The sequence below is a fragment of the Aspergillus japonicus genome (genome assembly GCF_003184785.1).
Source record: "Aspergillus japonicus CBS 114.51 unplaced genomic scaffold BO86scaffold_52, whole genome shotgun sequence".
Taxonomy (NCBI): Eukaryota; Fungi; Ascomycota; class Eurotiomycetes; order Eurotiales; family Aspergillaceae; genus Aspergillus; species Aspergillus japonicus.
The window spans coordinates 135,548-161,340 of NW_020291689.1; the positions used below are offsets into that span (position 1 = coordinate 135,548).

The following is a 25,793-nucleotide window of genomic DNA, read 5'->3' on the forward strand; positions in this document are numbered from 1 at the left end:
GCGTGTCTTTCGAATATTCCTTCTTGGGCCTCTCTGTAACCTGTGAAGGGGCAACAAGCCTCGATATGGTTGGTGTGAGTATCGTATATGATGTCTTTCAGCTGACGTCTCGCAAAGTCAATCGAGAGCTGATCGTAGGAAGGTTCAAACTCGCATATCCTAGCCCTTGAATTGCTGGAATACTTTTCACACCCAGTTCTACAGGTTTCAAAGAGACCAACGAGATGGGATGTCAACTTATGCTTCTGGTCAGCGTTACATGATCCAAACCTAATCGCCGGGGTGCTTACCCAAAGGACCTGAGGACATCCTTTCGAGCTCAGAACCGTGGTCAAGACTGAGAGTATATAGCATTGTGTCCCAACTATGCAAGACAAGGCTGACCTGCTTCACCTGCCGCAGAGAGATGACAAGAGAGACCGGTGCTTTTGTCCAAGAGAATAGCAAAAACGACAATGAAAGAACCGATTGCAATTGTGGGTAGTTCCTGCCGGTTCCCAGGCGGTGTGACCTCTACGGCCGAACTCTGGGAGCTTCTCTACAATCCACGCGATGTTTTGACCGACATCCCTTCCCATAAACTCAACCTCTCCGGCTTCTATCATCCTAACCCTGATCACCTTGGCTGCACAAACGTCCCAAACAGAGCCTACCTCCTGCACACCGATCATCGTCACTTCGATGCTGCCTTCTTCGGAATTTCTCCTGCCGAAGCTGAGTGCATGGATCCCCAGCAACGGTTGTTGCTGGAAACAACATACGAAGCCCTGGAGGCTGCAGGATATACCCTTCAGCAAATGCAAGGATCCTCGACTGCGGTGTTTGTCGGCGCCATGACTTCAGACTATCATGACATCCAAATGCGTGATCTAGATTCTGCTGGGAGGTGGGATGCGACCGGAACTGCCCCTAGTCTGTTGTCAAATCGATTATCGTATTTCTTTGACCTGAAAGGCCCTTCGATCACAGTCAACACCGCGTGCTCGAGCTCTTTAGTCGCGTTACACTATGCTGTCCAGAGTCTAAGGAACCAGGAAGCGGAGCTAGCCATTGTTGCAGGAGTCAATTTGATCCTGGACGCGGGAACATATGTCAGCGAATCGAAACTACATATGTTGTCACCTACATCCAGGTGTCGAATGTGGGATGAAGCGGCCGATGGCTACGCCCGAGGAGAGGGATGTGCATCTGTCATTTTGAAACCGTTAAACCACGCGATAGCCGACAGCGATAATATAGAAGGCATCGTCAGAGAGACATTAATCAACTCAGACGGCCGCTCGCCTGGAATTACGATGCCGAGTGTTGAGGCTCAGGCAAATCTGATTCGACAAACATACTTGAACACTGGTCTCGATCCCGTCAGAGATCGGTGCCAGCTTTTCGAATGCCATGGAACGGGCACGCCCGCAGGAGATCCCGTTGAAGCCCAAGCAATCCAAACAGTTTTCTTCCCAAAGCACTCCACGTTCAACGCAGCCGACAAGCTTCATGCAGGGTCCATCAAAACACTTGTGGGGCATTTGGAAGGTTGTGCTGGCCTCGCAGGACTGCTAAAAGCAGTTGAATGTTTAAAAAACCGTATGGTTACTGCGAATTTGCTTTTCGATAAACTCAATCCAAGGATCGAACCATTCTACGACCATTTAGAAGTTCCAACTCGAAATCTCAGATGGCCTTCTCTAGTCCCAAACAACCCACTGCGTGCCAGTGTGAATTCGTTTGGATTCGGTGGAACTAATGCGCACGCCATCATTGAGAATTATACACCTCGCACAGAATTTTGTCAACAGAGGGGCGATGAGCTTGAAAGAGCTAATCGAGACCTACTCGTAGGTCTGTTTGTGTTCTCTGCCAATACCCGGTTCTCATTAATGCAAAATCTTCAGCACACGGCGAACTATGTCAGAAGCCACCCCTCGACAAATTTGAACGACTTAGCATGGGTGCTAAGTAGCAAAAGAACATTTCTTCCCTTGAGAACATCGTTCTCTGCGAATAGCCGCGATGAGCTTTTGGGCATGATTGAGAGAACCGTTCAAATGGAAGAATCGGACCTTGAAGCTGATCTCAATCGCTCGGCACGAAAGACCCCGAACGAAAAAAGTGCTATTCTTGGTGTTTTTACTGGTCAAGGTGCACAATGGGCAGCTATGGGCCGTGATCTGATCCAGTCATGCCCCATATTCCGAGACTCAATTGAAAAGTGTCAGCGAGCACTAGAGGGTCTGCCGGATGGACCTTCATGGTCGCTGCAGAATGAACTTACGGCAGACGAACCATTTTCGAAGGTTGCCGAAGCGGAATTAAGCCAGCCACTGACGACAGCAATTGAGATTGCAATTTGCGATCTTCTCAGTGCTGCTGGTATACAGCTTGATGTTGTTGTGGGCCACTCTTCGGGAGAGATTGCTGCTACCTATGCCGCTGGGATCCTATCGGCAGAGGACGCCATCAAGATCGCCTATTATCGTGGTTACCACGCTAGACAGGCTAGCACCAGGTGCTCTTCACGGCCCGGTGCAATGATGGCCGTCAGCCTGTCTTATACCGAGGCGTCACAGTTCTGCACCCAGCCACTGTTTCGGGGAAGAATCGTTGTTGCTGCCAGTAATTCACCTACAAGTGTGACCCTTTCAGGTGATCGCGATGCCATTTTCGAAGCTAAACTACAATTTGACAACAGAAATACATTCTCCAGAATTTTGAGGGTCGATGTAGCCTATCATTCTCACCACATGCGCGCTTGTGCAGACGCATACTTGACATCTTTGAAGGCGTGCAATATCCGAGGGCGATCACCACGGGAAGGATGCAATTGGACTTCGAGCGTAAAGGAGAACGAAATCTCTCTAAATACTGACATGTCTGCTCTATCTGGTCAGTATTGGGTGGACAACATGGTGCAGCCCGTGCTCTTCTCGCAGGCGTTGGAACTTTCGTTTCAGAGGACTAGCCTGCCTGACTTGTGCATTGAGGTTGGACCCCATCCAGCACTCAAAGCCCCTGTCATGGAGACGATTAAAAAGGTTACCGACAAAGAGACTCCATATGTATCGGTGTTGAAACGTGCAGTAGCTGACGTGAAAGCTGCATCGTTGGCTGTGGGCTTGGTCTGGCAACTTCTGGGACCTCACCGTGTCGACCTTACCGGATACCGCTCTTCATTTGAGCTACCGAAACCTAAACTACTTAGAGGACTACCGAACTACTGCTGGGACCACCGAAGAGAACACTGGAGAGAATCTCGCATGTCGCGCAAGTACCGGCTTCAGGGGTCGGACTCACAGAAGTCGCTCGGTCGACGGACTTATGATTGCCCGTCTCGCGAAATTCAATGGAGGAAAAATTTGCATTTGGAAGAGATAAAGTGGCTTCAGGGCTACAGGTACCACGGGGAGCCACTGCTCTCCGCTGGATTCCTTATAGCTCGTGCTCTGAAAGCCACAAGCGCTTTCGTCAACCATAGTCTTCTTTCGCTTGTCGAGATACGCGATCTGGAGCTCTCCATACCCTTAAAGATGGAAAGACATGACTCGGAAATAGAATGCATAAGCAGAATACGAGTCTCCAGTGAAGTGTCCAAGACCTATTCGGACTCTGTTGTTGATCTTGATTTTGCTTGCGATGCCTCCACTGACTGTAATGCAAACCTCCAAAAGCTTTGCATAACCCGCGTGATTCCCCATTTAGGTAAGCCTCACACTGACGAGTTGCCCCCAAGGTCCGTGGGGCAACCTTGTATGACAAAAGTGGACCCAGATGACCTGTACGAGCTTTTGGAGGATCGTGGCCTTGTCTGTGGGGGTCCATTTCGTGCGATCAAGACGTTGCGTCGGACGCTCAACCATGCTAGCGTATGCGCTTCGTGGCCCAAAGATACAGCCTCACCATCAGCACTGCTCGTCGCTTCCTTTGAAACTGCATTTCAATCCCTAATGATAGCATCTAATTCGCCCTTGGTACGAACAAACTGTTCATTTTATTTTCCTTTCAGAATCAACCGCGTCGTCATAAATCAGGATCTAGCCCATCGAGTCTTATGCGATGATCTTGATCTGAACATTGATGCATTTATCATATCGTCTGACTCTTGTCAGATTGAGGGTGACTTTTCAATCTACGACTGCCACGGGAACTCGATCGTTCAGGCAGATGGCGTGCTCTTGAGGTGTGCGGATGAGCATAAATCTTTATGTAACAAAAGTCTTTTCTCTCGGATTGCTTGGGAACGGGATCCATTTACATGCTCTGAACTGATTGATAAGCACGAGCGCAAGGATGAAGAAGAGGCTATAGCTATCGCTACAGAAAGAATCGCTCTGTTCTACGCGCAAAGGTCATTGTCGGAGATTGACCCACGTGAAGTTGCGACATTCAAGGCCCACCACCGTCTTCTGTACAATGAACTTCACCAAGCAGTTCAAGCAATCAAGAAAGATCCTCAAAGCTCTTCGCTTAAGGTTGAATGGCTTGGAGATTGTGACACTATCTTCAAGAGCCTGACAGAGAAGTTCTCGGGGAGGGTGGAGGTTGATATGCTACAATCTGTCGGCTCAGGTTTATCGTCGTTTTTGCGAGGGCACAATACTCCGAGCCTGGACCAGCACCGCCTCAACCAGTTGTTTCTGGAGGGTTCCGCTTTTAGCTCAGCGCACGGACAGCTTTGTGATATCGTCAAGCGTATTGTGCACAAGCATCCTCACATGCATATACTTGAGCTTAGCGCAGAGAGTCGCCCGATGAGTATGGTCTCGAAGGCTCTGGGTGATGCATTTGCTTCCTATTGCTATACGTACAACTCTCAAGAGCTCGTTAATGCAGCAAAAATTGCCTGCAGTGATTGCACGGACAAAATATCATTCAAGATTGCAGACTACAAAGCGGACCTTATTCACCAAGGTTTTGGTAGCGCTAGCTATGACCTAGTGATCACGACTCTTTTGCATCTTGCAAATCCGGACACAAAACCATCTTTGCAAGAAATTAGGCGCCTCTTGAAGCCCGGGGGCTACCTTATTCTCATGGAGATAACAGGCCAGATGGTGATGTCCCTGCTCATTTGTATGGGCATTTTCCCTGAGTGGTGGCGTGGCAATGAGTCGAGGCAGCTAAGCTGGAACGGCGTTTCGCCAATGGAGATCGACAGCCAGTTGCGCTCTACAGGATTCTCGGGCATCGATACTGTGACCCACGATGTGCCAGACAGTGAAGCAAGCTATCTTTCCGTCGTGGTCTCCCAAGCTGTGAACACTACTATGGACATGCTTCGTGATCCAATCAGGTTCAAAGATCGTTTGCCTCTGCCGGAGAAAGTAATGCTCGTAGGAGGTAAGACTTGGGTAGGATCACGCTTGATTGGGGGTTTGACGCGAGAGTTCGCGCAGTTGGGTGTGGCTGTTGGTCTTATGGAAGACATCCATGATTTTGATCCAGTCACTATGGAAGATGGCCTACCGGTCATTTCTGTAACCGAGGTCGAGAAGACGTTATCTCTCAGTCAGGTAACGCATAGAAGATTGATGTCAGTGCACCGAATGTTCGAGCGGTCAAGATCCGTACTTTGGTTGTCATCCGCCTTCCACAGTGGTCCCTCTTTTCACAATATCACTCTCGGTTTAGGTAGAGTGGTAATGGCTCAATATCCAGATGCTCGACTGCAATTCTTGGCAATCACCGAGCCGGGTGCGCTCAACCTGAATGTGGTCCTCGAGTCCTTCCTGCGCCTTTGGTGGTCTCGCCTTCCACTATTTGCTAGAAAGAAGATGCTATGGACACATGAGCCAGAGGTTCGCTTCGACGGCTGCAGTTATTTCATTCCACGTTTGGTTCAGGACGGGGAAAGAGACAAAAGACACAGAAACAAGCTATTGAATCTCACTGAGGATGTTTATACTGATCAAGTTCCCGTCGAGTTGCGTCTCGATTCCGCCAAAGAAACGGAAACAGTGCGCATACAGCGGTTCCTCAAACTCTCCTCTCGAGGCACCGAGACGATTACTATCAAGATGCAATATTCAATCCCACTCTCGCCACACGGCTGCAAAAGACTATTCATCTGGCTGGGAGCCACTCAGGACAAAAATTCAACAGTTATGGGCATTGGAGAGCACAACTCGTCAGTCCTTCGGGTTAGGCCAGATGAGGTTTATGTTGTGGATATGAGAGATGAAATTACACCGGTGGCTCTACTGGCTATATCCAGCTTCCTCATTGCTGATCTCATTGCATCAGCCCTTCAACATCCAGGCTCCATTTTATTCTACGAGCCCAACGAAATCTTGGCCGCCGCGCTTCACACAAGTACGCGCTGGCGAAGACGAGAGGTCTACTTTGTGACATCCACCAGACAAGATAAGGTGCGGAGCAGATGGATCGGGTTGCATCCTCAAGCGACCCGCCGGATGATTCAGCAAGCCCTGCCGACAGGTGTCTCATACCTCGTTGATTTGGCCACAGGCTGGAGTGGCACCCTTAGATCAAACATTCATAGCATTTATAGCAATGTCTTGCTAGGTTCGATGTGGATCGCGGGCGTGAAGTCTGCTGAGTCCAGGGAACTCATCACTCGAGCTTACGCGGAAGCGAAAGCACATCCCTTGAACCTGTCTTCTTTTGCTCAGCGCACATACGCGTTGAATGAGGTTGTCAACATGCCGGAGTCTGTCTATAGCCACCCAACTATCATCGACTGGACTAAACCGACCAAGGTTTCCATTCCGGCCGAGGGTCCCTGTTCGCCTGACTTTTTCTCTCCGAAGAAAAGTTACCTCATGGTTGAAATGACAGCCCCACTGGGGCTGTCTTTAATCTCCTGGATGGCACGACACGGAGCCAGAAACTTTGTCCTCACAAGCAGGAACGGTCAAGTAGATCAGCAGTGGGTCGAAAGCATCTCCAAAGTTGGGATTTGCGTCAAATCGATGGCGATGAACGTGTCTCGGAGAGAGTCTGTGTCGTTGGTTTACGACAAAATTAGCGCCACCATGCCCCAAATTGGCGGAGTCGCTTACGGAGCAATGAGTATCTCTGCTCAAGTATTCGAGGATGAGGCCGTTGACGATCTCGACATTGCTTTTGATATGAAGATCAAAGGATCAAGCTGCCTCGATCAGCTCTTCTCTAAGCGTACCCTGGACTTCTTCGTTCTGTTTTCATCGTTAGGGGCTGTAAAGGGCATCCCTGAGCAACCTTACCAGAATGCGGCCACACGCTTTATGTGTGACCTAGTGCAGAACCGTCGGGCCAAGGGCTTAGCAGCATCAATCATCCAGATGGGCATGGTTGTTGATGTGGGAGTCTGTGCTGGCCAGACTAGACGCAAGCTCGATCACCTGATCAACCAGGGTTATTCAGCCTTGTCGGAGAGAGATATTCACCATGCCTTTGCAGAGGCCGTGACGGCTTCCGACGCGAAGTGGAAAGATGGCGCAGAGATCATTATCGGTTTCTCATCGGCCATGCGACGATGCGACGATCAGGATGTTCCGCCATGGTGTTCGAATCCAATTCTCTCCCATTTTACCTCGAGGGAGATGATCCAGGAGAAGCAGAAAGAGCCAGTTGCCGTAGACGTCACGATCAAAGAAAAACTCGTAGAGGCCAAATGCGGTGAAGAAGCTCGTGATTTGCTCTTGAGTTACTTATCCGGGCGATTACAGTCCGTGCTCCAGCTCGACGCGGAAAGCATGCGTACAGATGTTCCACTCCTCGATCTTGGGTGCGACTCGTTGGTAGCCGTTGAGATTGGTAGTTGGCTTGAGAAGGAAGTCGGAGTTGAGATACCAGCTATTGATGTGTTGTACAATACCGCGGTTGCGGTCTGTACAGATGTTGTTGCACTACTCCTAGGGCAGAAGTTGGGAGACCATCAGAATCATCAGTCTATACAAACTGCGGCAACCACCATGACGGCCTCCGACCGATGCCTTAGCAGCCGAGATCGCGTCAGCTCGGCGACTTCAGAAAGCTCAACCGCCGCATGTTCTACATCAAAAACAGAGTCTAGCCTTGTTCTCACTCGAGGCTTTACACGCGTCGAGCTCATGTCTCCATATCAGTCCCTGATCTGGTTTGCAGGACATTATATGAAAGACCCGACGCAATATAATGTCGTGATATCCTACAAAGTCGAGGGCTCCTTTCAGTTTGAAAGATTCCAACAAGCGCTAGAGCAGGCTGTTGCAAGGCACGAATCCCTACGCACGGCATTCTTTATGGACCATGTTAGCGGCGAGCTCGTGCAAGGGGCTCTGAAAAGAGCGAGGCCCTTCTTTTATCATGTAAAGACATCGGATCCGGAAACCGTCTCCGAAGAATTCAAAAAGGCGGCGCTTTATAACTGGTTGTTGGAGGAAGGAGAGACCTTCCGAGTCACCGTGGTGTCAGTAGAACCCGGACGTCACACTGTGATATTCAGCTACCATCATATTATCATGGATGGGGTCGGCTGGTCCACCTTCCTCAGAGAAGTCAAAGGTTTTTACGAGATGAGGCCCCCTACTTTCAATGCCACACAGTACATGGACTACTCCGTAATGCAGAATCAGGCTATTCAGAGTGGTGCTTTCACCAAGGACATGGAGTACTGGAAGCGGAGACTCTCACCTTTGCCGGATGTGATGCCTCTACTTGGGCTTGCCAAGGTGAAATACAGAACCGCCACGGACAACTACAAAGCGCACACGACTACGCGTACAATCGGCCGAGAGCTTGCCGAAAGAGTTCGCAACTCGAGTCAAAGACTTCGAGGCACGGGATTCCATTTCTACTTGGCAACGCTCCAAATTCTCTTTGCGAAGCTACTGAATATAGAGAATATGTGCATCGGCATGAGCGATGCGAATCGAAAACATGAGCAGTACCTCAACACGGTTGGCTACTTTGTCAATCTGTTACCTCTACAGTTCCGAATTGTGCAGGGCGATAGCTTTGCTAGTGTGTTCAAGCGAACATCACGCGATGTTCTCTTAGCGTTGTCGCACTCGTCGATGCCCTCGAATCTCGTCGTTGATCACCTAGACATCCCACGAACCTCGACGCACACGCCACTTTTCCAGGTCGCCATCAACTATAGGGTAGGGGAGATTACTGAGATGTCTGTGGAGGATTTCAAATTGACCTACGAGCGCAGCGTCATGGGGAACGCACCGTACGACATGTCCTTTCACATCACCCCTACCGCGCTCGGCGCCTGCATCTTAGATGTCACCTGTCGAGATTACCTCTACAGTCCCGAGGCTGCAGGGCAGGTCTTGGACATGTATATCAACCTGCTAGGTGAGTTTGCATCAAACTCTTCCCTCTCAGTACAGCAGTGCGCCCTGTTCTCGAGCGATAGCGATGAAACACATTTGTCCGTACGCCGGGGCACGCGGATCCGTCATCGATGGCCGGAGACTTTGTCGGCACGGTTCCGCACAATTTTAGACAGCTGTCCCGGGAGGACCGCAGTCATTGAGGAAAATGGAAGATACACCTACTCTTCCTTAGGCGCGCGCATGGGCTCCATAGCGAACGCTCTCACTGAGAGGAAAATCGCTCCCGGGATGAAGGTCGCGGTTCTCTGTCAGCCATCCCTGGACTCGGTGGCGAGCCTGCTAGCGATTCTCCTCATCAACGCTGTCTATGTGCCTCTCGATCTCAGTAGCCCAATCTCGAGACATAGCGCCATTATAGAAGCCTCGGGCGCAAAAGTGATACTCTGCTCGACCACGACGCTCGAGTCCGCCTCCGCCCTTGGGGTGGCGACTATCATCAATGCGTCCGCGGCACCGGAGCACTCGGGCCCGACGACAGATATCAGCCGTGATGGTACGTCTCCGTCGGTCCTACTGTATACCAGCGGCTCCACAGGTAAACCCAAAGGTGTTTTGCTCTCCCAAGTTGGCTTTATAAATTACCTTGCGGCAAAGGCCGAGGAACTGCACTTGGACAATCATGTCGTCGTCTTGCAGCAGAGCTCTGTGGGATTTGACATGGGGCTTGCGCAGACACTCAATGCAATCATGAATGGAGGGAAGCTCGTTGTCGTCCCACAGGCGGCGCGAGGGGACCCTATCGAGATTGCCAACTTGATCCGGCGGGAGAAGGTGACATTCACCCTTGCCACGCCGTCCGAGTACATGGTTATTCTCCAGCACGGACGCAAGTATCTCGAAGACTACACACTGTGGCGCCACGCCTGCCTCGGCGGCGAACCATTTACAGACCAACTGAAGCGAGAGTTAGTGCAACTGGGCCACCGATGCCCCGTTGTTCAGGATTCTTACGGTGTAACGGAAATCTCTGCTTGCACGACTTTCGAGACCATGAACGTGTCTCAGCTCGAAGAAGCACGCAGCGTTGGGAAGCCCATCCCCAACACTTCTGTATATATCTTAGACGATAACGACAATCTAGTGGGAGTTGGTGTGCCTGGCGAGATATGCATAGGGGGCGCTGGAGTAGCCCTCGGGTACTTGGACGAGGAGCAGACGCGGCTGAAGTTTGTCGAGGATCGGTTTGCGACCGAAGATGATATTGCTCGGGGGTGGACTCGCATGTACCATACGGGCGACAAAGGACGCATGCTTCAAGATGGCTCGCTTATCCTTCTGGGTCGGATGGACGGAAACACGGAGATTAAACTCCGTGGTCTTCGAATTGACCTGGACGACGTGGGAGCTACATTGGTGAATTGCTCTTTGGGCTTGATCTCGGCTGCTGTTGTTTGTGTCAAGGGCGATGGCGATTCCAAATACCTCGTGGCTTATGTTGCGATTGCCCCCGGCCGCACGAGTACCGAGTCCGAGCTCCGACGTCTTGCGACTAGTCTTCCCCTGCCAAAATACATGTGCCCTGCGTTGGTCGTGCGCCTAGACAACTTACCACGGACTGCGAATGGTAAGGTCGATCGAAAAGCAATCGAGGCTTTGCCGGCTTTGAGCGCAAATGTACCATCGCAGGAGAACAGGCGTCTGACCTTGGGAGAGGGCGAGCTCAAGCTCCTTTGGATGGGGATCCTCCCCAACAAACCTCCGATCCAGCCCGAGTCGGACTTTTTCATGCTCGGAGGGAATTCTCTACTCCTGATCAAGCTTCAAGGTGCGGTTCGCACTTCGATCGGAGTTCACATCACACTTCGTGAGCTGTATGCAGCAAGTACTCTATCCAGCATGGCGCTTAAGGTTGCCTCACGTAAGGCCGAGACCCCAACGGCAACAATCAACTGGTACGAGGAGACGGCTGTCCCGGAAGGAATACTCCAAGAGACAAACTCGCGCTCGGAGCTGCGCCGCTCCAGAGAATCAGCAGGCATTGAGATCATTCTGACAGGGGCAACTGGATTTCTTGGAAGGGCAATCCTACGCGCCCTGCTTCAGAAGTCCGAAGTCAACAAAATTCACTGCCTTGCTGTGGAGAAGGGACAGGATGATGTGCTCCCGTCTAGTAGTAGTGTTGGGGTCTACTACGGCAGCCTCCTCGATCCCACTCTGGGACTATCCACCGCCGAGTCGGACACACTGCAATCGTGTGTCGATGTGATTATCCACGCGGGGGCGCATGGACACTGTCTTAACACCTATAGCTCCCTCCGAACGCCTAACCTGAGGTCCACGCACTTCCTCGCGGGATTTGCGTGTCGAGCCCAAATCCCCTTGCACTACATCTCCTCCTCGCGTGTGATCCTTCAATCAGGCCAGACATCTCTGGGCCCTATCTCCGTCGCGTCCCACCCGCCGCTCGCCAGCGGTTCCGAGGGATTCACGGCTACGAAATGGGCGAGCGAGGCGTTCCTGGAGCATCTCGCCGACCGAACCGGATTGTCCGTCTACATCCACCGGCCATGCACCCCGATCGGCGACAACGCACCAGATCAAGACGCACTCAATTCCTTGCTTCACTTTTCGGACCGTCTCAGCGCCACTCCCCGACTAACCAACATGGGCGGGTTCCTCGACTTCCAGAAAGTTGAGGTCATTTCCGAGAGAATTGCCTCGGATGTGACGTCATCGGTATCGGACAGCACATCGCCTTCTTCATCCTCCTCGTCGTCGTCCGTCGTCCAGTTCCGCCATCATTCCGGGAATGTCAGAGTTCCTGTCAAGAGCTTCAAGGAGTACATGGAGAAAGTCCACGGTCGCCCGTTCGCGGAGCTGGGGCTGCCAGAATGGTCGGCCAAGGCGATGGAGTTGGGGATGGAGCCGTTGATTCCGGCCTTGTTGGAGGCGGTGGCTGAGAGCTCGGAGACGATGTATTTCCCTTACCTTGGGGAGGAATGTGAGGGGTAGCTGTCAAGGGAAAACGATTCTTTCTTTGCTGGATGTTAACATGAGGGGGAATGAAAGCCGCGGGAGACTGTACTGTACTTGGTTGATGGTGGTGGTATGGATTGTGATTGTAAGGCGATGGGAGGAACTCTGTGATTCTGTAATGGAAGCTCCTGCTATAAGTATAAGCTATGTATGTGCTAGAAATTACTATACGGAGTCCACCGGGGGAGTGCGAGCGAGAAGAAGTCTGTGCGTGGCCTACGGTACAAAAACATTGGGGTTGTGCTTATTGCCGAGTACCTGGTGACATAAGCGTTAACATTAACATATGCCAAAGGCCTGAACTAGGTAAGCACAAGCCGTCCTGTGATTCACTATCCGTATATAGAACCATATATGATTTGATCTCCTCGCTCAATTCAGAATTGTTCTCTCGTTCGTGGTCCGCCCTTGATCTCTTCCTACCCATCTTCAAACTATCCATCTCCATCTCGACAGCGTGGGTTGTGCGCGACATACAGTACCTGCCTGCCCGAGCGCCGGCCAACCACTCGATTGTGTATCGCAGCAATAAGGTATCTATAGAGTAACCAGGCGGGTGCAGAGAATCCCAATACACAGTACATTTTCACACTGGACCGTATCAACACATCGCCGATAACCCAGGTGAGATCCACAGATCTACTGAGAGATGTTGTACAGTTTAAGCCGACGAGACTCGCGACACACTCTCCGCCCGCGTCACTGGTTCGCCCTTTGCCTATAATGACGGTAGAACGCCAGGAACGATGGGAAGGATCACAATTCCGGGGAACCCCGTCGTGCCAGACGACACGGAGATCCGCAGTCCACCCAACAACATTCACATACTGCACCTCAGGAATGCGCACGGCCAGCACAGCCAGGAGCCCAGAATTAGTGTCATGCAGAATTCAATTGCCTTGTTTGTACTGCAGATGCGTCGGTAGAAGAGTAGCACTGACAGCTGAGCTTGATGAGCGAGGCCGTTCGAGGGAGCTGAGGACGTACAGTACAATTACTGGACTGTACCTTTAGAGTGTCAGGAGAGTCCGACCATCTCAAGGATATAGTGCTTGAAGCGATTTATACCAGTGATGCCAAGATCATCCAGTTATCTGCCGCGATCAACGTGCCCTGTCCTTGCTTAGTATAGTACATAGTAACGCTAACAACTTAGGTGTGAGCAGTGGCCGCCCTACGCAGCGTGCAGTGTTTTTGATGGGGTGCGGCTTCGAAACCGCAGGCGGGAAGCTAGGTTCAAGGTTGTTGATAGGACAGTACTGTGCAGTACAGTACAAACCTGCTGTTTCTCGCCTCATGGCTGGCTGTGAGATCGATTCCTGTCGCCGGTGGAGAATCCTCCGCTCGGGGAGATCTGACATGTCGATGGAGCCCTTTCCACCTGTCCGATCATCTATTCGACAATGTGAAATCTGCAGTGGCGTCTGGAATACTTGCCAGATTGTTATCGATCTGTCTCGCCTGTAGGCCCGGAATGCCCCCCCCCCCCCCGGTGTTTCTGCGACGGACTCTCTGCACGCAGGGGGCATAGTAGGTTTCGCCTACAGTGTCGCCAGTCTAACCTTTTGCTGCGCGCTCCCGCCCCCCCGACCATAATGAAATCGAAGCCCAGCAACAGCCCAGCCCAGCAACAGCCCAGCCCAGTATGAAGCTTCGACACAATCCAATCAATCAGTCGCCAAAGCCGGAATGTGGACCATTAACAGAAAAGAAAAATTCTCTGAATTGACCTTGAGTAACGAAACTTTTTGCCAACGGGGAGTTGCACTGGAATCGAGCAGAGGGTGCTGACCTGGTGTTCGATTGGAACTAGCCCTGGGATCAATCGGACGAGACAATATTGCATGGAGGATCAGTATTCAACTTTTTATGCAGGGTAGTACGAACCGCATCATTGGTCTAGTGGTAGAATTCATCGTTGCCATCGATGAGGCCCGTGTTCGATTCACGGATGATGCATTGGATCAAACTTTTTACCTCCGCGCCCCCACTTCAAGTGCTTGGAATCTACGGCCGCAGCGCCGTCTCATTTTTTGTCTTTGTCTGTGTCGGGATTATTAGGGCTGGTTCCCGACTCCAAATAACAACCCACGTAGCCCGTAACTTACCTGCCGTGCCCGATGGTGCGGGAGACAGGGAGTGTACCCAGGGAGAGTCCAGCGCCCACCGCACGCTCATTGTCGCCTCTTCCCCAGCAGCGCCCCAACCACGAATGAATTCCCCGCACTTTGCCAAGAGCTCAGCCGTCTGGTGATTATATTTGATAGCCTGAGTGCTGCAAATATGATTATTCAGAAAGGTCTTATATTAATAAAAAGCATTACCGCACTGGATATTGCCACCCTCTTTAACATAAGCCGAATTCTGAATGGTGCTCTGAGTATTAGTATTCTAGATACTTGTCCGAGCTACTCTACACAAGCCCTAAGCTCACCTATTTGCAATACACCGGCGGCCGGTCTGCGGCGGAGGCGCGGCTAAAATACCGGGACCAGCAGGTCCGTGTAATGTGGGGCAATATAGCATTCCCATATAAAACTATACTGCAGTCCACCTTGCTCAGGCGGATATAAAATGCTATATACACTGCAAAACTAAGTATACAAATCAGCAGGGTGAGAATTCACTTAAGTGAGGATCTGGACCTTTACATCAAAGGCCGCAAGCAGGCGGAGGACCTGATCGCAAATCAAGGGCTCTGGCTTCAATAGCTTAAACAGGGGCAACGGGCCAGGGTCTGCAGCAACCAATGGGCACTCATTGTTCGCAGCCTGCCGAGAGATTGGTTTACGAAGCAGACCCTGGGAAATGGTGAGGCAAAGCAAGAGATCTTGGACTCCAACCCGCAGGTTCCGGGCGCATATATACTCTATGTGAGGTGGGTTGGCGGCGAAAGAAAATTAGTGAAACCGAAGACTTTACTGGTTATCGGCTTCCACCGCGCCGAGGATGCAAACAAGCTGCTGCGCAGCCTTTTCTTGTTACGCGGAAAACCTCTGTAGACTGAGCTGTACTACCCACGCTGCTGTCTAGTGCAGTGCATGCAATGCCAAATATTCGGACGCGCCTACTGCTGCTGCCCCTCCCCTCCCTGCTGTAAATACTGCACTAGGGACCATCATGAGACTGAATGCCCAGACTAAACCAATCTCAAGTGCGCTAACTGCCAGAATCCGCATGTCGCTAACGACAAGAACTGCCGCGCCCGTGCCAAAGAACTGATCAAACTCAACATCGCCTACAAAAATAAGCCAAAACTTCACCCGGAGAAAACCGCCACCCTCCCTCTTAATATACCGGTCAGCCATCCAACTATTCTGCCATCTGGAGGGCCAATCCATGTCTCAACCGCGCAGACAGACGCCCAAACAAAAAGCGACTCGGGGAGCGTGTTTAGCCCAAACGATTTGGACCGACCGGCCAAACAGCGGCGGACTGCTTGCACCGCACTTACCACTTATCTCCCCACCACCCCAACGCGCAAGCCCGCCGTCACCCGTGCCCACCGGGTCAGCCTGGAAAGCACCGACAGCGAGGCAACCGGCGATTTCAAGCCGGGAATCAGGCCAGGAAGCGACTCCGTCCTCCCTGCATTGGACCGAGCAATCCGGGAGGCATTCTCGCGGGGTATTTCAACCTCCACCACCCGTGTGAGGCTACAAGCGATGATGAATCTAACCGCAGGGCCTTCCTCTTCCCTTTTCTTCCCAAGACTGGAATTCTTGCCTGGTCCGATCATCTCCCTCTTGCAGCCCTACACTAATCCCATTCTTCTTTTATCAAATTTTCATCCTTTTCATCCTTTTCAACCCCTTTTCATCATCGAGAACCTGTTTTTCCCCTGATTCAGATCCCGACTGCTGCTGTTGTTAAACACTGCTTCCGAAAAGCTTATTGTTAATAAGCTTTTCATCGCCCCACCCGGGTGGTTCCTGCTTTCCATCCCCATCCTCTACCCCATCGATTATTTCATCAATTTTATTAATTCTATTGATTTTCTTATGCAAACTCAAAAGTCCTAGACCTTCTAGCCCGGAGGACGAGGGCTCTTGCTGTTCCCCGCCCCATATCTTATTGCCGCGGAGTAAAAGGATTGCTGAGAAGCTGAAAAAGGCCTGGCAGCAGGCGGGCGAAGGTGCCAGCTCTTCTGCACCGTCACCCCGCCGCTAAGCCCCAAGGGCAAAAAACCCGAGCAGCCTATATCTCCCCCCCAATATGGACGAGGTGGTCGACTTCCTGCATTGGTCCACTGTTAGGGATATTGATATGCTTGAGGATGCCCTGCAGATCTTTGAGCTTTCTCACATGCGGAGACTTACCAATCTTTTAAACAGCACCCAAACACACTGCATAATTTCCTTATAACAGGTGGCGGTCCGTCCCATCCGTCCTCCTCTTCCTCCGAGCCCGAGCCCGAACCTGAGCCCGAACCCGAATCTAAGCCTGAACATAAGGCCGACCCTCAGCCTCAACAACATCGCCCGAATCCCGATGCTGCTACTGCTGTCCTTGCTGCCGCCGCCGCTGCATGGCGCCCCCAAGCCGCCCATCCTCAGCAGCCTCTTAAAGGCAATTCGACTGATGCATACAACCCATAGAGGTTCGCGCTCTTTGGAAAGGTAAAGGATAATATGCCCATGTTCCCAACTAAGCAGAGCCGGGTCTATTACACATTAAGCCAGATGGAAGAACTTATCTTTTTAGTAATGCAGCGGGTGGCCACCCGCAGCCCAGAGATCACCCTCACCGGCTTGCTCGAAGAGGTCAGGCATTATCTCAGTATTTACCTGGTTGCCAAGGCGGCTAACCAAAAGTTAATCTCAGTGGCCCAGAAGCCCGGCGAAGCGGTTACTGCGTACTGCCACCACATTCTAGACCTTTTTAACAAGGCTGGAACGCCCGAGCCCGAGCATATGCGGAAGTATCTCACGCTCGGGCCCGGCGGGGGGCGGCGGGCCTGGGGCTGGGGCTATGGGCGGTCGCACCTTCCCCCGGGAGGCCAGCTGGGGGTCGCACCTTCCCCGAGTGGCCTTGGGCGGCAGCGAGGTGGGCATCAGCAGCAGGAGTAGCCAGTTGGTGGCGTCCCGGGGGGGATGGGAAGAGGCCACACCCATCCCCGTTTTGCGGGTTCGCGGGCCAGTCTGCAAGGCCCAGTTTGTATGGGAAAACGGCCCGGCGCACGATGAAGCATCGACGTCGACAGATCTTGACTGTCATCCATGTGGCCAAAAATGTTCGCCGTATACATCCACCGGCAAGGTGGCCGAGCGGTCTAAGGCGTCAGGTTAAGGTTCACCTTAGCAGTCAAGCTTCACAGCTTCCTGATCATCGTCAGATGGCGTGGGTTCGAATCCCACCCTTGTCATGTCTTTTTTGCCGCCCTCTGCTTCGTTTTCTCCGTGGCGAAATCATCGTTGTCTGTCTATTTTCTCTCATTTGGTTTTTATCCCCCGTTCTCCGTTTCTCTTCAAGGTCAGGCATAGTCAGTTCGAACTGCGGACCGAGCATCGAATGATGTCCACCCTGCTTTCTCCCCTCAATTCGCGAGCCATGTACAGTACTATGTATACAACGCCTGATTAGCCCTGTTACAAGAATCCACTACACAGATTACTCACTTCCCAGCCTGGCCGTAGGCTAAGCTACTTTTAGCTACAGAAAAAGATCGATATATCTCATCGAGATAATCGGGATTTGATTAATCTATACAACGAAACTAGGCAACACCCCAGCAAGCAACCAACCACAACGAACATCCACAAAACCGCCGATCGAACTATCTCCCACTAACTCGCACCCACATCTCATCTTCTCCTCCTCCTTTCTAAAAGCAAGAATCTAGGCAGACTCAACGCACTGGTAGTAGTAAGGGTTCCACTGCTTGCAAGTCCAGCCGTCAACGCAGGTGGTGGCGCCGGTCCAGCCCTGGCCACCGCAGCGCTCGTACTTGCCGGCGGTACCGGAGGAGGCGGAGGAGGAGGAGCTGGAGGAAGCAGCGGCGGCGGCAGTGGTCTCAACGGCGACGGCGGCAGCGGTGGTGGCCGCGGCGGAGGCCTGAGCGGAGGACTTGGTCTTGTTGCGGCAGGCAGTGGCCTTCTTGGTCGAGGCGACGGCCGTGGCGAAGGTGGTGGGGGCAGCGGTGGTCGTAGGGGCCACGGCGGCGGCGGTGGAAACGGCGGCGACGGCACCCTTGGTGGTCACGGCCTCGATGGAAGAGGAGGAAGAAGAGGAGGAGGTGGCAACCACGGCAGCGGCGGCAGAGGAGGAGGAAGCAGAAGAAGAGGAAGAAGCGGAAGAACCAGAGCTAGTGCCATCCCAGACGGAGGGACCGGGGATAGGGTAGCTGTCGAAGGAGCCGTACATGTTGAAGAGGATACCGGCGTCGGTGGCGGAGTAGGCGCCGGGCAGGCTGACACCCTCGGGCAGGGTGTTGGCACCGTCGGAGGTGACCTTGAACTGGACACACTCCATGTAGAACTGGGCGCCACCCTCGTTGTTGGCCTCGTGGAGGGCGATGATCTCCGGGCGGAAGAGGTAGTCGCCGGCGGGGACGTCGGGGACGGTGATGTTGTGCTTGCCGCTGTTGGCGATCAGGGTGTCGACGGCCCAGGTGCCGTCGGAGTATCCGTCCTCGGCGATCTTGACCCAGTTCTTGCCGCTGCTGCCGGCGGTGGTCGGGGCCATGTAGACCATGACGGGGCCCTTGTGGGAGGAGGCGATGATGTCGTCGGAGGCGTCACGGCTGTCGTGGTGCCACTCGAAGGTCACGACGTCGCCGCCCTTGACGGACAGGGTCTTGGCCGCCGCCTGGTCGCCGTTGACGTTGCAGGTGATGTCGGTCGAGGTCACGTCCTTGACGGGGCTGTTGCTGGGGGGAGAGCGGATGTAGCCACTGGCACTGTTGCCCAGGCCCTGGTCCTCACCGTTGATCCAGACGGCGAAGACGGTGGCGTGGGCATCGACCATCTTGGCTGCTGCTGCCAGAGCGAGCATACCGAAAGTAGAGGACTTCATTTTGGAGAAGAGTGGTGAAAAGAAGGACTGGAAAATGAAGGGAAGGGAGTGAATGAATGAATGAATGAAAGGAGGAATGAAGGAAGTTGACCGGCAGGAAAAAGAATGAACTGCTATCCAAGCTGGAGAAGGAAGGAAAAGAAGTCCACCACAGCAGTGACAAGGAGAACGGTCTTATATCAGGGCCCTGGAGCAGGGTCTCCTCCGGAATGCGTATCGTATCATTGCCGGCGAACTCGAGCGGAGCCCGCCAAGGCGCGACGTTTCATCTTAAATGCTGCCCGCCTCCACCGGACAGCGTCTGGCTCGCTCCCATCCGCCGAGGCAAGTTCCCTGCCAAGCCTGTTTGTGGCAGCGGCGGCTTGGCTTCATTCGAGACAGGAGGCCAGCAGGCAAGACAGGACCCGGACGGGGTCCGGACGGGGCCCGGACGGGGCCCGGATGCATCTCCTGGAGTCCTGGGTCTTACTCTCTAACTCGAGACCGCCGCAGGCAATCTCCCCAAGGGCAACATGAGTGGTTCGATCGCTCTTGGCTGCTTGACTGGTCACAATTCCCGAGGGGGAACCTGGATTCTTCTGGAGCTCCAGTACAAAGTGAAGCTGGCCACAAAGAGACAGCGTCGACGGTGTCTGGTGGCGTTGGACCCGATTGAGGCCATGTCTTGCCCTAATCTGCCCGTTTTGTCTCGCCCGAAGGCATCCACCCATCAGCCTTGGCGGACCCATCGCCCATGCAAAAACATGCCACAACCTTCCCAATCCCCCCGAATGCAATTGGAGGCTTCATGGTAGAGTGGTGAACTGAACTGTTCTCCTACGCTACTTAATAACTTCGAGTCGATTGAGTTCAGACCCTAGTCGAATGCGACCTCCTCAGTTCTGGATTGTTGCTGGATGCCCCCCTCCATCCCAAGCCCACTCCTTCGTTCTGGTCTGGAGCTAGACAGATTGACCCAAGACGCTTATATCTATAGCACTGAAAAGTAAGTGGAGGGAGCTTAGTGCATTTGCAAAACGAATATACCTCATTGGTGGAGAGTGGGCTTCTAGGCGCGCGCAATCAATGTGCATGAACTAGTTCTCTTAGAATTACCCCTGGAATTGATGAGTGCCGACAATAATAGCAGCTGCTTTCGCTCCGATCCATCGTTGATTAAATAAATCGTCCCTTCGGTCAAACCTGTCGAATGAGTGCCCGGAGAAGTCTTCCTCCTGTATGTCTTGTCAACATCGGATACAATGCCGGCGAGTCCGGGTAGGATACATCGGGAAAGCCTACGTGGTCGAAGTAGCTAAGACCAGCTATATCCGATCTAATCGGTCATCCAGGAGATGGCTGTAGGTTGTTGGCGGATCAAGACTGCATAAGAAGGTGTATAAATCCCAATTATCCGTTTACCGGATCCGACGGGGGAGGATGCCCGCGTTGTTGCGGACAATGCGCAAGTGAACTCAGGGCCAGCCCTTCCTTTATTTGATCACATGATATCTTTTAGAAAGGCAAAAGCTAAGCATAAACTCCTTTGTAATGCTTCACCCGGCTGTAGACCGTCTATAATGACCACTCTTGCTCATGCACTCGATACAAACTTGGCAATTAATTATCTAATCCACCATTGCACCAGATCCACACCACTCGTCGTTACGTGTGCCATACATTGCGGGATACTTATGGCCTTGCGGCTCGAACCAGAATGAGAGTACCACGCCGTCAAAAAAGAATTTGAGGACTAGGACGACGGACGTTACTGGAAGCTCATGTGATTCCGCAAACACCCGGACTCTACCATATACCTCGCTAGGCAGCGCTCGCAAAGCACAAATGTAGGCGAATCACGAACAGATCAGTTGATGCATGCTTTCCATGCTAGTATAACACCTCACAGCTTCAGACCACCTTGCCAGCGACACGACCCTAGTAGGCAGCATAAATGAAAGCTAACTGATCGATCTCATCGCCATCCTGCCCCATATACCCGACAATGGCATACCCGTCATCCGCGGTAAAGGTGGTACAGTTGCTCGTGGCGGTACCGGCCTCCAGGACATTGCCCGCGCTCGTGGTAGCCTTGAGATAGAAGTTGCGGGTGTGGCTGTTGTACAGCCCGGTGCACAGCTCCGCCTGGGTCCAGTGCTCGCCGGCCCCCAGCGTCAGCGACACGGCCGTGCCGCCGGTGCCGCCGTGGCTGAAGGTGGTCCCGTCTGTGAGCTCCAGCGCGACGGCATCCAGGCGGTCGGCACCGCGGAAGGTCAGCACGGAGGCCACCGGCGAAGCGGGCAAGCTGGGGAGGTCGTTGAACCAGTCGCCGTGGGGCCCGCCGGAGAACTCGCTCTGGCGGAGCGACGAGGACAGCGTCCAGCTGAAGTCGACCAGTACCGGGTTGTGGTCGGAGAGCACATCCCCCAGGTACTCTGGGTTGGTGTTGAGGAACTCCTCGCCGTCGTAGCGGAAGCTGTCGGCGGCCAGGGTGACGACGCCGGAGCCCCGATACAGCACCTTGTCCACCGTCTCGCAGGTTTCGTTCGTGGAGGGGTTGTCGCACATCAGCGAGTCCGCGCCCGCGGTCGGGTACACCCCGCCCATCTCCAGCTCGACCCAGACGTCGGTGAGATTGTTCTGCGACTTGAAGACGCGGATGCCGGTGTCGGCGCTGCGGGTGTAGCGGCTGTTGGTGTCGCCCATGATGACCACGGCGTTGCCGGTGGACCAGGTGTCGATGTAGTCGGCGACTTGTTGGAGGTTGGCGTTACGGGCGGTTTCGTCGCCGTCTTCGGTGCTGTGAGGCTGTCTGTCAGTTCATGATATTGGAGACAGCATAGCGGTTTTGAGGATGGTGTCCTACCCAGCATCGGCGTGCAGGTTGTAGAAGTCAATGTACACTCCCTCGGATGGGTTCCAACGCATAAAGGTGAAGCCCTTTGGGGTAAGGCAGTCTGACTCGGAGGCGTCAGAGCATGTGTCCCACTTGACACGTGTGAAGTCGACCCAGTCGTAATTGGAAATGGTATTCAGACCGCTGCCAATGGCGGCGCCGCCCGAAGTGGCCGTGCGGTAGGGGTGGTCGTCGTACTCGTAGATGTAGGCATGGTAGTTGAAGTCCTTGATCTCCATGAGCAAACTTCGCAGCCCACACAATGATAGGATGTATACATACCTCCTGCATCTGAATGATGTCATAGCCATACTCTGCAAAGTACTTGCCAAGCTCCTCTGCGTTCTCAGTCTTCGTGCCATTCACATCATTACTGTTAAGGATCTCAGGTAGACCAGCGACATTGAAACACAGTGCGGTGAATTTGCCGCTGGTAGTGGTCGCAGAGGCCGACGCGGCTGCGAGGGCACTCAGTCCGAGAAGCTCAAGGTTTCGCATACTGGAACTTGTCTATCCACCGCGAGAATACCTCCATTGCGTGGAGAAGGTGCTTCAGGGGCACTTAAATAGATGAAGAACAAGAGGGGAACCCTGAGCTATCATGAGCTGGCTAGCTGTAACCGAGGTGCTCGTCTCTATGCTAAGCTCTCGGCAGCAGGGTTGTTTCTTGCGAGCTTGGAAAAGATCGTCACGCGCTGCAATTGTCCACGGTCATTGGCGGAGATATTGTGACGTTCGTACGTGGGTGCATTCTTGGCATGCAGGCTGCAGGAATGTCGGATGTCAAGCCTGTTCTGTTCCTGATTCCAGCTGGCATAACAATACAAGCGGCTCGAGTATAGAAACAGGAGATTAGCTACTCTGCAGAATAACTTCGCATAGACAGACCAAGCATTGCACGTGGCAGCAGTGAATCACTTCAGTTGGTTGCGCCAAGTGTACGGTAATGCGACCGTTGTCTTGGCTTGAGCTTGGCACTTTCGCTTGCAGGATTGGATCCTATGAGGATGATGGCATATAGACGGGCTAGACAGGCTATTGACCCAAGAGCTACCAATAGAGTCGTTATGTGTGACTTTTATATTGCATGCCCAAGTGGCAGGTGGACTTAATGATCCGCGCCGTCCGTGATGTGCCTGGTAAGGGGCCGTTGCCTGTTGCCTGGATAACCCAGGATGATCAACATGCTGATCGTGTGGGATTATCGAGATCTCAGAGCACATTCTCATAGTTTTTCATTGAAAACCTTTCCAGGATTCATAAGCCAACTATGAACTAAGTCAGTACTGGCCAAGTCATGATCGGAGGCATTCTTACTAAGGATCCACGCTTCGCTTCAATGTCCTCATGAAATCTACTGTGGGTTCTCCTAGTTCCTCTTCAAGGTAATCCTGCTCAAGTCAGCCGACGCTGCTACTGATCGTCAGGGAGCTGGGAGGTTACCTTTTTCCCGATCCCAATGCCGTGCTCGCCCTGGGAACGTCAGTGTGGGGTTGCAAAGTGCCAAAGTCCAAGTAACATACAGAAATCGTGCCTTCCATCTCGAGCGCCCGTCGCATCATTCTCGAGACACATGCTTTAACAGCGCGATACTGCTCGGAGCTCTTTGGGTTATACATCACAGCCTGGTGGAAGTTGCCATCGCCAACGTGCCCTAACACTGTGGAGAAAAGTCCCAGGCTACTGGACTCCTCCTTGGACATCTCTGTTTCAACCATCAGCGGTTACCTGAAAAAACTGGCTGGAGCCCACTACTCACCAACGATCTCAGCCAGACGTGAGATCGGCACCGCCACATCGGTGGACCAGATCTCGGTGCCTTGGGGCCTTGCCGCTAAGGTCGTCCATAGGGCCTGCTTCCTGGCAGACCAGAGATTGTCCCCTTCCTCCGGGGTTGATGCGAAGACCAACTCGTCCCCTTTGTTGTTCTTGAGGATCTCCCGCGTTCGGTCGATGCTCTCATTGATTCCAGACGTGGTGCCGGTGAACCTTAGAATGTCAGATTCAAATTGCATGGCAGCTCAACATCATCAAACTGCGCACACACTTACTTCAGAAACAGCGTTGGGGCTTCAGCCCAGGACCTCCCGCCAGCGCCCCCATTCTGGTTGATGATCCGCATTTGAACATCGTCCATGAACTCCAGCGCCGCCAAGGGAACCGCCGCCCGGATCAGCTTCGCTGCGGCCGCCGTTGCATCTCCCACGGTCGGGAATGTCGCGATACCCACACTGGTCTCTTGCGGTATCACTGCCAGCTTGAGCGTGGCCTCCGTGATGATGCCCAGCGTGCCCTCTGACCCCGTGAACAGCGCATTCAGGTTGTACCCTGCCGAGGACTTGCGCGGACGTCTCTTGGTCTTGATCACGGACCCATCGGGAAGCACGACCGTAAGGTTGACCACCCAGTCCTTCATGGTCCCGTATCGCATGGCGTTGGTCCCACTGCAGTTCGTGGCGATCATGCCCCCCACGTAGGCGGTTGGACTGGGGTCCATGGGCAGGAACAGGCCGGTCGGTTTGAGCTGGTCGTTCAGATCGACCCATCGCACCCCGGCCTGGACCGTGACGTTCATGTCCTGCTCATACATCGCGACCACTTGGTTCATGCGGGACAGGTCGATGCAGATGCCCGAATGCGGGGCGGAGAAATTCCCCTCGACACTCGAACCTGCACCGAACGGGACCATGGGGACTCGGTACTTGGAGCAGACGCGAGCGATCTGGGAGACTTGTTCGGTCGTGGCGGGACTCACGACTGCGACCGGGCGTTCGGTGGTGTTGGAGGTCGACCAATCCGAGTACCCATGATTCTCGATGTCTTCGGCATCCACGCTGACAAATTCCTCTCCTAGAATACTCTTCAGCTCTGTGACAGCCTACAAGTGAGTGCGTTAGAAGCGCCTGATCAGATAAATGCTGGCAGACTGTACCTTCAACATGGTTGGGCGATCGGCGTATCTTCCCCCGGACTGTGTCTTGGCGGCTTCGGCTTCGGTGAGCGCAGCGGTTCTGTCCCACGCTTTGGAGGCCAGCAGAGTAACCACAGCAGTAGCTACCGCGGTCCCCACGAGGGAAAGGGTTCCCGATCGCTCAGAGGCGCGTTGCTGTGAGGTCGATGAGCTGGATCGGGAGAAGAATGGCTTTTGCGACCGTGGGAAAGTGGGTGGCCTTGGCCAGCGCGGCCGAAGGCTACGTAGCTGCCACGCCTTCATCGTGATTGCTGAATCCTGAATGATCTTCTAGTGGATGCGTTAGTTGCGACAGAGTCAGGATAATCAATCAATAGCATTGCCCTCACCAAGGGTGTGTTGAGAGAATCTTTGCGTGTTTGTCGCGTCGTCGGTACGCGGTCCGGGGTAGGTCGGTTTCGCGCTCGGCCTTCAATGTCAACAATGTCGACAATGCCAACAATACTACGGAGTATTCTTGGCTCAATTGCAAAAGGCTGCTAGATCGGTCATCTGCTTCTTGATGCTTGCACCGGAGAGGATGAGAAGAATGGAGAGACGAGAGCTCTTGGAGGTTGAAGTCAAGGTGTAGTGATGGAAAGAGGCGGGGGTGGAGAGAGATTGCGGGGAGAAAAAGAGCGAGCCTGGAGAGGTTCAC

General features: G+C 53.2%; 5 protein-coding genes and 2 non-coding genes across 7 annotated transcripts; 4 read left to right on the forward strand and 3 right to left on the reverse strand.

Annotated features, from left to right (window-relative positions):
- Positions 1-455: 455 nt before the first annotated feature.
- On the forward strand, positions 456-12,272 carry BO86DRAFT_367888 (polyketide synthase A; the record flags this gene model as incomplete). The annotated part of the gene is made up of 2 exons (XM_025670180.1): positions 456-5,903; positions 5,961-12,272. The coding sequence occupies 2 exons, from the start codon at positions 456-458 to the stop codon at positions 12,270-12,272; spliced, it is 11,760 nt and encodes a 3,919-aa protein (XP_025524778.1).
- Positions 12,273-14,184: 1,912 nt separating this feature from the next.
- On the forward strand, positions 14,185-14,255 carry BO86DRAFT_t229. The gene has a single exon. It is a non-coding gene; the product is annotated as a tRNA-Gly (tRNA).
- A 790-nt stretch (positions 14,256-15,045) lies between these two features.
- BO86DRAFT_437582 (uncharacterized protein) lies at positions 15,046-17,032 on the forward strand (the record flags this gene model as incomplete). The annotated part of the gene is made up of 4 exons (XM_025676064.1): positions 15,046-15,107; positions 15,335-15,392; positions 15,452-15,923; positions 16,665-17,032. 4 exons carry the CDS (start codon positions 15,046-15,048, stop codon positions 16,892-16,894), a joined length of 822 nt encoding a protein of 273 aa, XP_025524779.1. The 3' UTR covers positions 16,895-17,032.
- Positions 17,033-17,549: 517 nt separating this feature from the next.
- BO86DRAFT_t230 lies at positions 17,550-17,661 on the forward strand. The gene has a single exon. It is a non-coding gene; the product is annotated as a tRNA-Leu (tRNA).
- Positions 17,662-18,012: 351 nt separating this feature from the next.
- Positions 18,013-19,425, reverse strand: eglD (putative endoglucanase). Its single transcript, XM_025672613.1, has one exon. The coding sequence runs from the start codon at positions 19,308-19,310 to the stop codon at positions 18,135-18,137; it is 1,176 nt and encodes a 391-aa protein (XP_025524780.1). The 5' UTR covers positions 19,311-19,425; the 3' UTR covers positions 18,013-18,134.
- Positions 19,426-21,227: 1,802 nt separating this feature from the next.
- Positions 21,228-22,683, reverse strand: BO86DRAFT_319859 (endonuclease/exonuclease/phosphatase family protein; the record flags this gene model as incomplete). The annotated part of the gene is made up of 3 exons (XM_025668264.1): positions 21,228-22,089; positions 22,156-22,412; positions 22,468-22,683. 3 exons carry the CDS (start codon positions 22,681-22,683, stop codon positions 21,228-21,230), a joined length of 1,335 nt encoding a protein of 444 aa, XP_025524781.1.
- A 363-nt stretch (positions 22,684-23,046) lies between these two features.
- BO86DRAFT_173205 (FAD-binding oxidoreductase) lies at positions 23,047-25,538 on the reverse strand. The gene is made up of 8 exons (XM_025666519.1): positions 25,486-25,538; positions 25,118-25,426; positions 24,237-25,063; positions 23,945-24,174; positions 23,709-23,890; positions 23,629-23,658; positions 23,503-23,576; positions 23,047-23,453 (listed from the first exon to the last, which is right to left on the reverse strand). Exons 2-8 carry the CDS (start codon positions 25,397-25,399, stop codon positions 23,411-23,413), a joined length of 1,668 nt encoding a protein of 555 aa, XP_025524782.1. The 5' UTR covers positions 25,400-25,426; positions 25,486-25,538; the 3' UTR covers positions 23,047-23,410.
- Positions 25,539-25,793: the final 255 nt, after the last annotated feature.